General features: G+C 42.2%; 1 protein-coding gene across 2 annotated transcripts; it reads left to right on the forward strand.

The window, feature by feature from the left end:
* The first annotated feature begins 28 nt into the window (after positions 1-28).
* ALKBH1 (alkB homolog 1, histone H2A dioxygenase) lies at positions 29-13,937 on the forward strand. Of its 2 annotated transcripts, none has more exons than XM_010300967.2 (6): positions 29-162; positions 3,080-3,188; positions 7,709-7,871; positions 11,424-11,514; positions 12,663-12,856; positions 13,390-13,937. In XM_010300967.2, the coding sequence occupies exons 1-6, from the start codon at positions 40-42 to the stop codon at positions 13,811-13,813; spliced, it is 1,104 nt and encodes a 367-aa protein (XP_010299269.2). In that variant the 5' UTR covers positions 29-39; the 3' UTR covers positions 13,814-13,937. The 2 variants fall into 2 exon arrangements, with proteins under 2 accessions (XP_010299269.2, XP_075609909.1); XM_075753794.1 differs by having other exon boundaries at positions 12,666-12,856.
* The last annotated feature ends 459 nt before the right edge of the window (positions 13,938-14,396 follow it).

Here is a 14,396-nt window from a genome sequence, read left to right on the forward strand (position 1 = left end):
CCGGCAGTGCGCGGTGCCGCCCTCCGCGGCCTGGCCGAAATGGCGGCGGCCCTGACTCGGGAGGGTGGAGAGGATGCTTTCCGCCGGCTTTTTCGTTTCTACCGGCAACGTGATGTGTCGGATTTGCGGGGTGTAGTGGACTTTTCTGTGCCGGGGGCTCAGGTAATAACGCCGGGTTCCTACTATCCTCGCCTCGTGGTGAGGGTCAGGTGGCGGGGCGCTCTCCGAGGTTGTCCCGCCCTCTGAGGGGTGTCGTGGTGCTGTGGGGGTGTTGCTGTAGCCTGTTCTGTCTACCTATTGCTTCCCTTAGTGCTCTGTGCCAGGTCTCTAATTCCGCCCCGTTACCGGCTATAAGGCGCCACCCTCCAGCTCTGAGCCCCTTATGGGTCTCTACAGCGTTTAAAAAGCTATTTGCCTGACTGGAGGCGAGCAGCTGAGGAAGGGTGTGCAGCTCTGAGAACCCAGGACCCCTTTCCCTGCCGGACCCAGAGTAGGCTCACCCGGGGTGCCCTTGGGTCGGCTGCTGGCGGCGTCATGGGGCTCTGTCTGAAGGCACAAGGTGCTGTCCCAGCCGCCCCTGGCCAGCATGCTGCCTATTCACAGATTTACCACTTTTGCTTGCGTTTATTTACTCCCATAATGTTTAATTAGATTCCTATGCTGCAGTAAGGGATCTCCAAAGCCTCTAATAGAACCATGTGTTACTTAAGGGAAGCAAAGGAACATGTGGATGGAAAAAAAAAAAGGCAAGTTTTGCTGTTGGAGCTGATGCTGTTTCCTTGGCTTACTGGTCCTTGTCTTGGCCCTGAAACACCTGGGGGAGCTGGAGAAGGAGCCAGGATCAGCTTCACCTTGCTGTGTGGTGTGTGCCCAGAGTTCTTGCTGTCTTCCCCTTGGTAAAGTTTCTTCTCCTTTCTTACTCCCATATAATAAACCTTTGGTTTAGCCATCAGAACAAGTCCAACTGTTGCAGTGGATTAGGGGCATGCAGTCAGGAGCACATCTGAAAGTAGTAGCCATCATGGTTAGTAGTTTATCATGTGTTGAGTGATGGAGAAGTGATCCTTTAAACTCATTTTCTGTTTTGTCACTTCATAAAAGGATAATGGATATCTCCTGAAGTATTGTTAACCAGGAATTTTTGACATATGAGCCTACATGAAAAAAGGGAGTTGGGGATATAGTTTAAATGAAACTTTGTCTAATTTTTCATAGTTCAAATGCTTAGCTTTTTTGTTTTACTGTTCTATTAGAATATATATTTTTCTATCTTTTTAGACTACAATTTTGATATTGTTAATGGGACACAAAACCTGACCTGTATGAAATTGTTCAGGGCGTTAGCATTAAACAAGGGAGTTGTTAACATTTCAGCCTTTCTTGAGCTTGCAGCAATCCTTTATCAAATAAAGGATTTCAGCATTACAGCCCTTCTGAGAAATTCAAAGTACTTGAAAGCATCACAAGCATCTGTCCCCTCTCCATATCATTCTTTTTGTGCTTGTTACCCTCTAGATCAGTTGATAGCTTCCTAGTAAGAGCATCTTTTATTCCTCTTTCCCTCAGGTTAAAAACATCTGCCTTTTCTCTTTAAGAAGAGCTACAGGCCAGGCAGATTGGCCCAGATACTATTGTTCTTTTTCTTTCAGAAAACTGCTTCAAGTGATTGAGCTCTTCAGTGAAGTGTGACATACCCCAGCTGCCCTGCTACCAGGCTTATTTAACTGATTCAGCACATATAGTTCTTCAGCATAGAAACAGCTCCTGTTCTCCAGAAGCCCTGGCAGCAGCTGGTGTGTAAGCAGTTTGAGAAGACTGAGAGGTGGCAGTGTCTTAGTTGAAGGAAGAGTCTTCCTGGGGAGGTTCTGCAGACAGCACTCTGAATAAAGCTCTCCAAGGCTGGCAGTCACAAAGCTGCTTTTGGTAGCGAGCTGAAAAATTGTTAAAACTGAGCATATTGCCAGAAGCTGCTGCCCAGCACTAGTTTAGAGTTTTGTTAGAAATTCTATGTACATAATTTAGACTTGTTGCTCAGATGTTAACCAGAGTTGTCAACCTGCAGAGAGACTGATTTACACATTCACTACTGCAGAGTCTGAGTATAAAGGCCTTAATTTAATATACACTTAAAATTGTCAGAAACAAAGTCTTGCCTGTCTCTGCCTGCTTATTCCCACTATGCCTGGCCAGCTCTTTCCTTAAGGAGCCTGTACTTTTGCACAGTGACATGGAGAGCTGGACTGGGGAGCTAAGCCAGAACACAACCAACCTGCTTCTACGCTGCCCTTGCTAAGATGGTCCCTAATCCTAAGGGAAGAAGGGAGTGGGAACATGGTGGATGAGTTTAGGTGGGGTGTTTTGGTTTGTTGTTTGGTTTTTTTTTTTTTTCCCAGCAAGTGTTGGCTTATTGCAGCTTAAATACTCTCTTGGGTCACCACAACATACGTATATCAAGTATTTTGCTAAGCCTTGAGCTGTTGACCCTGCTATTGGAAACAGAAGTGGCGATGTGGTATTCAGAATTTACAGGGTTTCTGCATATCAGACAGCCTTGCCCACTTCATCACTGTACTACTCCTTCTGTAAATTACAGATGAGAATAGTCATCTGCCCTGTGGGATCATGAGTAACTTGTATTTGGAACATTCTTTGAAGGTATAAAGTGTTATGGGTACTAAATATTGTTCTCTGATGGAGACGGATAGTTACCAGAATGTTTTATAATGATGAGGCTGTACTGTGAAAATGGACAAATAGTACCAAATTTTTTCTCATTGGTATAAATTGTTTGGAGTTTTTATGAATGGAGGACATATCTCCTGAGCCCTAGGTATTGTAAAAACTGTAGGTACCTTTTGATTCTTGTGTGGAGTACATACTAGCTCTGAGCAGCAATGCCCTGTTCTGGTCACAGTTGCTTAGACAATAGTTCTGTGGTACAGTTGCCATTTTCACGTGACTTACCTTGGTATATGGTAGCACTGTTTCTTACAGTTGCTATTTTTCAATGAATTTTGTATTTCTTCTTCTTTTTTTCCTTTTTTTTTTTTTTAACCACATCTGTTTTTTCTTTTGCCAGGTGTTCAGATCACAGCTCAGTATTTCTTCAGTCAGTGATCAAGATGCTTACAGAGCAGGATTACAGCCAGTTAGCCAGTGGAAAGCCTATGGCCTCAATGGGTATCCGGGTAGGTACTTCTGATTTCAAGAAAAATTAAACACAACCTTGATGCTTTGGATTCAGGCATCTTCCATCTTATCCTCCTCGCCCTGTCTGAAAAAGCTATTTTGGTTTGCTGAAGTGTAATTTAATGTTATTTTAAGTGCAGGAGGACAAATGAGTCAGCTAAAGGGTGGGATGTGGGTATATATATATGAAGGTGAGGACAGAAGAGCCAGTTGTTTCACAGTTTCTGATCAACTAGACCATCCCTTGTAAGAATGGACTCCTGTTGCCTTTGAGGAAAAATAGATGCTGAAATAAAAAAATCTCTATGTATTTCATGAAAATTTGATAAGTGACTGAAATACAGTCATTTCAGGGCTGAAGTGTAGCATCTACTTGCTGGTGAACACTGACTACAATAAGTGAGTGAGAACCACCTGTCCTATTCAAGGTACAGAGTAATTTGATTAGGCAAGTTATTTCAAAAACTGAAATGAATCTTAGGTTTGCAGGTCACCTGGTAGAATCACAGAAAGATGTTCAGTTGGAAGGAAACTCCAGAGGTCTAGTCCAGCTTCCTGCTTAAAGTAGGGTCAAGGTGAAAGTTAGATCAGGTCGCTCAGAGCTTTGTATGGGTGAGTTTTGGAAATCTCCATAAATTTGCACACCCTTCTGGGCACCTGTTCCAGTGTTTGGCCACTCTTGTCTGAGTTTTTGTTTGGATTTTTTTTTTTCACCTTAACTAACCAAAATTTGCCTTGCTGTAATTTGTGACTGTTGCCTCTCGTAATCTTGCTCTGCACCTCTGAGGAGAATCTGGCTCCACCTGCTCTATAATGCCCCTTTAGGTAGTTCTTACTAATATAGGCCAATGTGTAATCAGCCTTCATTGCCGCAAGGACGCACTACTGACTCGTGCTCAATTTGTCCTCCGAGAACCACGTGTCCTTTGATTTAGAGCTGCTCCCTAGGCCTCAGGTCCTCGGGCCATACTGTTGCATGGTGTTATTCTGCTCCAGGTGCAGGATTATCCCCGTGTAACTTCAGAGGTTCTTGTTGGCCTGTTTCTTTGGCTTGTCAAGGTCCCTTTCAGTGGCAGCAGTGGCCTCCAACATATCCACTGCTGCCTCGATGTAGTGTTTTCTCTAAGTGTGATGAGGCTGAATGTCCCATCGTCCAGGTTGATGCAGATGTAGTTGTCAGTCTTGGCCCCAGTATGAACCTGAGGAATGCAACTCAACAGCCACTGCTTACACTTTGAACCACCGAATCACTATTATTTAAGCCTGCTGGACCAGCCAGCTTTTGCTCACCCTTTTAGTTTACCCATAAAAATCCATGAGCTGCCAGTTTGGCTCCAATGGTGCTGCAGGAAACCAACTGGAAAACTTTGCTAAAGCCAAGGTAAACAGCATCCCCTGCTCTCCCTTTGTCTGGGCATCTTGCTGTAGCAGGCAGTAAGGCTGGTTAAATAAAATTTGCTTTCAGTAAATCCGTGCTGGCTTTTCCCAATCACCTTGTGTCTGGAAATGGGTGTCGTGAAAGTTTGCTCCATAATCTTACCAGGGGTTTTGGTAAAGCTAATGAGTTTGTAGTTCCCCCGATCCTCCTTATTTCAGGGATTTTTGTTGTATTTTGGGTTTTGTCATGTTTCTTTTGGTTCATTGGGACTGCAGTCAGTGTCTGTGTGGGTTGCTATGAAGCCAGCCTACCATTTCTGAAGCTGAGGCAGCCACACCAGCCATCTGGCATGGTTAATACACAGGGAATTGAATAATTCAGGAGAAAGACTTCCACCTCTTCTGGCCTCTAAATTTTTTATTCCACTTACCTGTCATATTATAGCTGCCCTTGCTTGTTATTTTATGTCTGTCTAAATGTCTTTCCTAGCAATTACATGGGGGGAGGGGATCACAAGTGTTCCACTTATCTGCATTTTTCTTTTGCTTTGACAAAGAAAACTTTTCACTAAAATGAAATGCAAATACATTAACAAATTCTTAGTCCTGTTTAGAATCATGTTATGTGCAGACAAGAATATTTCATTCCTTTCCAGCTACCTTTATCGGGATATCCTAAAGCACTATAAGATATTTAACCAACTGCCCCAATAGCCCTCTAAAATAAGTTAGAATTTCTTTAATTTGTGTCTGTGGGCACATGGAAGTGAAGGCATTTGGTTTTATCCCCACAGTAAGCAATGAAATAGAAGACCAAGGAAACTGGGTGAATTTCTGTTGCAGTATCCAGAGTTCTCCAAGATGCGGGTGATGCTGGTTTTGGGCTTTGTAACTGACACAAATTGGTTTTATGAGGGATTTTTCTTGTTGCTAGACATCTGTGTGTCTTATTCTTCCTTTGACTGAGGCTGGAGACCACTTTCACAAGGTGTAAATTAATTCCTAGTGTGCTGCAAGATTTTGCTGCAGTAAGAGAACTGCCTCTGCTTCCTCAAGGCAGATTCCTTTAGTATACAGATCCCCAAAGAATTCATCTTTTGCCCATTCCACTCAGACCAACTTTTTCAAGGCCAAGAGGTTCAATTGTGCTGCCTTCAAAGCTTATCTGTGGTGTTCTTTAGTCAGATCAGGAAGATTTCTACAGAAATATATTTTTACTCTTCTCCTCCAATGTGTGGTAAGTCACCGATTTGTAGCACTATCGGCCTTCGCAGGAACTATTAGTCTTGTATGTTAATGTAGAATTTTATAGTAAAATTCTGCAACTGTTAGAAATTCAGGGGTTTCTGCCTTTCTTGACATCAGAAGCATAGCAGCAACCCATTTTTAGTTGTTCTTGCTTCTGTAAATCTAGACTAACCTGGTTTCTTAGGAGTAAGCAATGAAAGGTTTGGAGACTCATGAGCATGTTCTAAGCTTCTGATATAAGGCTTATAAAATTTGCATTCTTGTTATCGTCTCTATGTGTAACTAGCCATCCAGGCTTCAATTCCCTCATTAATACCTGGAGATAATACATACATAGTAGAGCGTAATTTCATGAATGTAGTGAAGTGCTTTGAGAACCCCACATCAAAAGGTGTAGAGGGGAAGGGCAATATTATGATTCTGTTCTATGCAGAGGCCAACAAAAAGTAAATTTAATGCTTCTGGCAAAGAAACTTCTTGTAACCAGACCTATCAGAAGGCTGCCATAGTCTGAAGGTACAGGGAATGGAGTGAAATGAATGACAGAGTATTATTAATACACTGAAGGCTCTTTTTCTAACCAGTTAATTTAATCTTGTGAGGTCTGTGAGATACGCTGGCAGGAAGCTTTTTCTGTGCTTTTATTACCACTTTCATAAGGCCACAAGGCAAGTTTGTATCGTACTGAGGGTCTTAGCCTAGCTTCTTCCTTTTTCATCTATTTTTATCTCTGTCTAACTTGATATAACTGAGAAGTTCAGAAAGACACAGTAGGGCAAAGCCTTGAAACCTCCTTTTTCTTTGTTCCTCCTATACCCTTATCTCTCTTTGTATGTGAATTTTGTGTTGGTGAGTCTTACTGAATTGATAGTCTTTGAGGGAGTGCCTTGATTCTCAGAGTAGGTACAATACATATTAATAGCATCTTCCCGTCAGACATTTATTCATCAATATTGTCGACCCTGGCCTGGAAGGAAACACCCCTGGGGTGCTGGGGAGAAAATTCCAGTGAAGAATCCTGTTAGCAGTCTTGGTGATGGCAGATCTTGTGTCAAGGATTCTTATCTGATAGAGACCAAATCAATCCATTACATCTCTGCTAACCCTCTTATTTGGGCTGCTGCGTGAACTCTGCCTGAGGTCCCTGGCTAAATGAATGTGCAGACTAGCTACGTGTTTATTTTGTTTTGTTAATTAACAATGACTGCAAAGTATTAGCAGTCAGCAACAAGCAGTTTAGGATATGACTTTCATCCCTTTTGAGTATTACCATACCAAAATACAAAGATGGATACAACCAGACTTAGCTGGAAATAAGCATGAAGCAAAGGAGAGGATGGGTTACGTTACTAGAGACTTGCTCAACCCATGGACTGCTGTCTGCAGTTCATGTCAGTGAAGTAGCAATGAGAAGACAGTATGAGTTCAGAGGCAGCAACAAGGTTAGTTTGAAGTCTAGCAAAACTAGGCCAGAATTACTTTAACTTTGCAAAGTTCAAGAGAAAAATCTTGCTGAATCATTTCAAAATCAAATTTACCCCAAAGCAATTTGCTTTCTAAGTTCTTACTCCTTTATCTACCTGTAATCAACATGCCTTACACAGATATGTCCTTTTTTGTAATTTTTTTACTTGGACCAGAGTTGGCTGCACTCCCTGCCTTCTACCTTATGTGCACCATTTTTTTATACTGAAAAAAAACAATAGGTTTTACCTTAACTGTTCAGACCTGTTAATAAATTTCATCAGCTTACATGCAAAGTCAGTGGCTGTGTGTCTAAAGTGGGTTTTTTCAGTACCTCCGATCCCCATCCTTTGATCTAATTTTAGAAAAAAACAACAATATGCCTAATCATACTTTTTTTTCCACCCCCTCCCTTTTTCTCTGTGGTCAGGGTTTATCTTCATACCAAACCCTTTCCTTCCGGGTTGCCAGCGTCACTGGGTGAAGCAGTGTCTCAAGCTATACCCCCAGAAACCCAATGTCTGCAACCTGGACCTACACATGGCTCCTGAGAAGACCATTGACCTGTGGGGACAGAGCAAGGAGCAACTGAGGTAAGTCCACAATAATCTTTGTTCGTACTAACGGAGCCAGAAGGTCTCGTCTCTGAGAAGGTCTAAGAAAAATAAGCAGGGAAGAGAACCTGAAAAAGACTGCGTACATACTGCCAATATACAGGTAGTGTCAGATATGCCATGTTAAAGATGGATTTTTCATGGCTTGATGTGCGTCCTGGTTAATTCTCTGCTTTCACACTCACAATGGGATTTTGTAGTAGCAAATTATTCCAAATCCATCAGTCAAATGTAAAATAGTGACCCTGGCTGATATCATGGTGCTTGGAAGCTTGCTAGGCTCAGCTACAAGTGGAAAAGTAGAACCATGAGGACCCTCAGTTTTCCTGAGGCAAAAAGGATCCTGTCCAAACACCCTACTCATGCTAGCCCTTCTTCCCAGTCAGCTGTCAAACCTAGTATACTGTAATTGAAAGGCTGTTATCTGCACTTTCTTGAAGTTCTCAAGTCAGCTAGTTTCTGTAGTTTTATTTTCCAAAGTATTTCTTTATTTTGGATTGGGTGGGTTGTTTGGGTTTTTTAATTCGATCTGAGAAGGTGATTAAATGTACCATTTCAATGGCAATCTTGTTTACTCTGGCAGATTCCCACAGGGTCAGAGTTTTGTGGCAGATGTGGCTGCCTTTCCTCTACCTGATTTGGAAGTTAATTGAGAATTTGTCCAAGTTTTTGAAGCCAAGTAGAAAGTTCTCAAGACCTTTTTTTTCCTTAACTGTAAAATACATACAAGATAGATGCTGTTTATAGTACACAATCTTTTAGTTATTTGGGTATTTAGCATTACCTTGTTGATTTCACTGCTCATTTTTCATAATAATTGTTTCATGCAATGGAGTGACCAGAGTTCCCTACAACTCTCATCTTCCACCTCAGTCTCTTAGTAAAATTGACATGCTGAGATTTTTCTTCAAAAATACTCTTAACATCTACAAGATATGGAATGGCAAAAACAAGATTTGGACTTCTAAATATTTGCTCCTAGTATAGAAGTTATGCCCCCACTTGTGTTTTCCAGGCTCAGTCAGAATTACTTACAGAAATTCAGATGCCTTTTATGTATTTAAAATATTGACTTTTACATTTGTGTTCCATCAAGGATGAAAAATTGTTCTTTGAAGGTGTTGTGCATTGTGCCCTACAGCTGAAAGAAGTGGGGTACTGTTCCAGCTTGACAGGCCTTTCCCAGCAGCACCTCCTGCGTGCACACAGAATGATCAGAACAGAGGTTAATTTGCAGCTGAATCCAGTTCAGCTGAAAACAGTATTTGGAAGAGTGATGGCTGGCAGAAACACTGGCAGTTGTATTAAGTGCTTGCCTGAGTCTTCAAGTGAGCAAACTGCTGTATTTGTGCTTTTACCCAGAGGACAGCAGATCAAACTAGCCAACTTGTCTGGTATCTGGGGTGAGAGCCTTTGGGAGGGGAGAAGAAACAGAGTGCTTAACTAAAAAGAGGTCTACTTCCAAGACCGGACACAACTTTAATGCTCTTTAAAGCCTTCAGGAAGATGCATAAATGTGCTTGGGTCATGGCTTATGTGCTCTTTTCAGAATGCAGGAATCACAAGGTAGGGAGAGTCCATGCAGTTCCTAGGAATGTATGCGGTGTTCTCTCCACAAAGTGGAGTTTGGCTATTTTCTTTAGTGCTGGGGACAATTAAAAGCATTAAAGGGAGTAGAGCATCCCTACAAGGGATATATATGTATATATAGCCTTGTGTATAAGGAAAAGGCTGGGGGGATTTTATAGATGCAATCATTTACCAGTGGATAAAGAAAAAAGGGAGCTTCAGACCAAAGCCCCCTTGCTTGCTCTTCAGTCTTGTTCTCTAACATAGTTATACCAGAATTTCTCTGTGCTTTCTTGTAGGAGCACCTGCTGCTACAGCTCTAGGAGCTCATTCTTTCCAGATATGTAACACTTAGACTTTCTTCTCCTCAGCAATCACATGTGAAATCACATGCAAAATAATAAGTTCTGGGAATAACGACCTACTGAGCATATTAGGATTCCTGCTGTTGTGCAAACGCTCCAGCACTGTAGCGAAAGAAGGGCACTTTCAAAAGGCACGTGCTAAAAATGTTTAATTATGAATATTAAGTTTGTCGACTGAAAGATGTAGAGGAACAGGTTGTGGACTCTCGCTTTTTTAAATGCTCTGTTACCTGCTTGTAGGCTCCATAAATTGTTCCAAGCAGCATGTTTTGACAGTTACTGTGTTGCTGCATTACGGTAATTGCAGTTGCTATTACCGTGTAACAAAGATGGAAACTGGAAAGATGACTGACTTTGAATAATCAGTGAGCTATGAAATTTACTAAAGGTAAAGAAATCGGCCTTTTACTCCTGTTCCTGGTTTGGCTTAGGACCTATCAGTACAGTATAGGTGAAGGGCAGAAACAAGCTGTGTATCCAGGTAGGAATGTGTATTAAATGCAGATGCTTGGCTGAGACTTGACCATGGTAGCACAAATACGAATCTGTTTTGCAAAAGAGAGTATGTCTTACTGAACTAATGAGGCTATAAATGAGAGCAAACCATCTGGCGCTACCATGTATCGTGATGTTCTGAGAACATTTCCCTTTTCTTTCTTTCTCTACCATAACACATGACTTAGCTTGAGAAAAGAAACTGAAATTGCTGGAATAAGTGGACTAGAAGATAGATGTGTACCTTTTAGTATTTGTCACTAGCATGTTTCTATCTGATTTACTATAGTAATACTCTTTGTAATTTTTTAAGGACTTTTCCATAGGCCATAGTAAAAGCCCATCCCTGAGGTCTCCCCCTGCCTTCACCACCTTCAAGTAAGAATGGTAAATTGGCGTGTGGCTGCAGATCACTGAGTCCCTCTGCGTTAGGGCTGTCACTTGAGAAGACCAGTTTTCTGTCCTGCATAGCAGTCTGGGTAGGAGACACCTGCAACCTAGACTTCTTGACATTACAAGAAATGTATAGGCATAGCTAGAGCAGTCTTGTTTCTTACTGAATATTGAATCAGGCTGTCCTAAGGACTTACTGTAAGAGTGCCAAGTAGTAGAACTAACGGCCCTTTGCAGTATTATGCAGCGTGGTATGCTTCACTGTCAGGCAAAGCACTTTCCTTTCTTGTCATTTTTCCATTAAGCACCTAGAATATTTTTTTCTTTGTGTTTGCAGCTTTTAGATCTCCAGATTCTGTTCTTTCACTTCTGGGTGCTTAAGTAGTCCATGCTTAATTCTGACTTCTAAATCTGCACCAGTTCATCGTGTTATCTCCATCAGATAACCTGTTATGTACTACATTGAAAATACAAGCTTTCAAACTGACAGCAGTTGGTAGTAGGCCCTATAGGTTGCACAAATTGCATGAACTGAATTTTCAAGGTCTTTGGAGGAAAAAAAATAATGGCACTGAAAATAAAAGTTTAGCATTGATGGTTTTAATAGGCTGTTATATGGATGAGTGAATCTCATTACTGTATGCTGCACTACCAGAAAACCTCTCGGAAACTAACACAGATCCTATTTCTTTCTATTTTGCCTTTGCAGAAGGAAAGGTTCCAGTAAACGGGAGCCCAGAAGCTTATTGGAGAAGCTGCGCTGGGTCACCCTTGGTTACCATTATAATTGGGATACTAAGGTACTGAAATTAAATTCTTCTCCATTTTTCTTAGCTGTAAGCTCTTAGAATGGCAAACAGAGCGAGGGTATCATGGAATAAATTGCTTACGGTCCTACAAGACAGTCCTGAGGAAAGGCTGTAACAAACCGCGCTTGTAATAGCATTTTAATCTGTATTAGTTTACTGCGAAGGATTTAACAGTAGAAGTCTATTGCTGCCTCCCTTCCTTTGGAAGGTAACGTGGTAGCATATACTCAGCACTAGACCTGTGACTCTATTTCAGAGTAAGTGAGGATTTTTCCCCTACCAAAAGGAATAGTTGCAAAAGCATCATTAACTACTTAAGGTGAGGATGACCTTGACTAGCTCTCAGAAGACAGCTACTTCTGAGAAACTGCTCCTCTTTGGAGGGGTGAGTGAGAGCAGGAAGAGACTGCTGCTGATGTGACTTTGAACTTAAGAGTCTGAACCACTATAGTACAGTCTCACCAATTAACAGCTATTTTGGGGCTCCTGACTAAAATAAACATTTTCATAAGACTGAGTCAGATGGAGGCTGAGAAAGGATGGCAGAGTGAATATGCAGTCTGATCAGTATATTGCAGATACTTAACCAAATCTGCTTGCAGCCTTGTATTTACCAGGTCAGCCTGTTACTAGGTGGCCTTAATGAAGACTTGGTTATTCCCTCTCAGAATCACTCGTGGAAGGGAGAAAAAAGTAGATTTGCAATCGATTCTTGTTTGTCTTATTCTTCAAAGAAGGAACAAAAGTGCTTGTTTCAGAGCTCTGTTGATGAGATACAGAACTCTCTGTCCATTGGCAGGTTCAGGTAGTGACCAAGTAGATCCTCAGGATGTTGGTACTAACCTTAGGTACTAATCTTACTGACTTCAAGTTTGCCATCCAGATATAATGATTAACTCTATGATTAATTGAATATGGCAGTTTTGGCATAGGCCCAGAATTAAATAAGAGGTAGATTTGCTGTGGTTCTGCCTATACTGTAGTCATTTTTCCAGGCAAATATGATGTTGTTCTTTATGACTATCAGCCAAACTTCTGAGTTCTCATTCAATGTTTGTTGCCGATTGTATTTGCTGCTCTGATGTTCTGGGTGTGGTTTGTTGTTTTTGTTTTGTTTTTTTCCACTCTCCTTCCTCCAGAAGTACTCAGCAAATCACCACACTCCTTTCCCCTCAGACCTTGCGTTCCTGTCAGAACAAGTGGCTGCAGCCTGTGGGTTCCGGGGTTTCCAAGCCCAAGCAGGGATCTTGAACTACTATCATTTTGACTCTTCACTGGGAATTCATGTGGATGAGTCTGAACTAGACCATTCTCGGCCTCTTTTATCATTCAGGTGAGTCAAGGAAAGCACTCGAGTGTTGTGGAAGGGTTCGTGGCTTTTTTCCTATGGTTGCATATGGTTATAGGAAGTTGGTGTAATGTAGCTTGCTAATTGGGTTTATAATCTTCACTCTCTGAAGGCTTGAATAGTAGGAAGCTGTAGCTCAATGGCATAGGTTTTTCTTTGAAGACTGCTTGAATAGCATGGATGTCATGCCTGGAGTGGAAGAGCTGTTTGCACAGAGCACAGCTCTGTTGTAAAGCAACAGAGTGGCAACTGGGGATGAGCAGGCAAGGATGAAATACCTCAGCAGGGCTTCAAACCTGGCAGGGCAGCTGCTCACACTATGCCTACCTTGAACCAGGCCTCTTAGTCTGTTTTCCATGTTCTCATTGTAAAGTTGTTACTAGGAATCCATCTGGTTTCTTGTTTGGGCTTTTTGTTTTGTAAAGGGATTTAACTGCTAATATTTTCTTACTGTACATATCATTGTTCTCTACCTGAATTTGTTTTCTCTTCTCTCCCCATCCTCATACTGTCTCTAGTTTTGGGCAGTCCTCAATATTTTTGCTTGGGGGCCTGAAGCGGGAGGAGGCCCCAACAGCAATGTTCATGCACAGTGGAGATATCATGGTGATGTCTGGCTTCAGCCGTCTGCTGCACCATGCTGTCCCCCGGGTCCTCCCCAACCCTGAAGGGACAGCTTTGCCTTCATGCCTGGACCAAGCAGTTTCGTCAGACCTTCCTGTTGACTCAGTCATTGAGCACAGCTCCGATGAGGATTGGCAGGTCTGCGCCAAGTACTTGCAGTCTTCCCGCATTAATATGACCATCCGGCAGGTGTTGGCTGAGGGTCAGAAATTTCCAGAGGAATCTGGGACAAATGGAAAGGGCCAAGCACCCTCAGAGTACGGTCACCAGCAGGAGAACAGCAGAGCCAAGAGACATAAACCAAATGCAGACAGCTGAGACTGGGAGATCCTGCTGACATGGATTGGACAGGCAGCCTCCATGCGGAATTGGGAACTAATGCCATCATACTAGAAGTCACTTGTCTGTATTGGGATTAATAAAGTTCTGCAAAATAAATGTAGTCCTTGCTGTAAGAAATATGTTGGGGCAGAAAAAGAATTTAAAAAGAAAAGAAGGCTAAGTTCATGACTGGGACTTAAGGGATGAACTGTTGTTGTTTTGTTGCAGACTTTTACTGTACTTGGTTCCCTTTACAATACCTGTATGTCAGAGAATTTTAAGCTTGGTTCAGTGATGCTCAAAGTATTTTGAAATCATTGGCCAGAAAGTGCTAGCAAGAGAGACATAATTGCTGTGTGTTAAAAAATCCTGTTGGGCTTGTAAAGCTCAGCTGAAGTATGGTAACAAGTATGAGTGAGAATAGGCTGCTATGGGTGTGAGACCAACCTGCAGCATTTCCAAGAGAATTGCCTCTGCAGCAAAAATTGGTTCAACGAGCAGAAACTAGCAGCTCCCTTGAGCAACACCTGCTGTAAGCTTGCTATAGTCCTGTGCTCTCCTTTGGCCTGCTTGCACCCCC

The sequence above is a fragment of the Balearica regulorum genome, chromosome 5 (assembly GCF_011004875.1).
Source record: "Balearica regulorum gibbericeps isolate bBalReg1 chromosome 5, bBalReg1.pri, whole genome shotgun sequence".
In the NCBI taxonomy this organism is placed as follows: Eukaryota; Metazoa; Chordata; class Aves; order Gruiformes; family Gruidae; genus Balearica; species Balearica regulorum.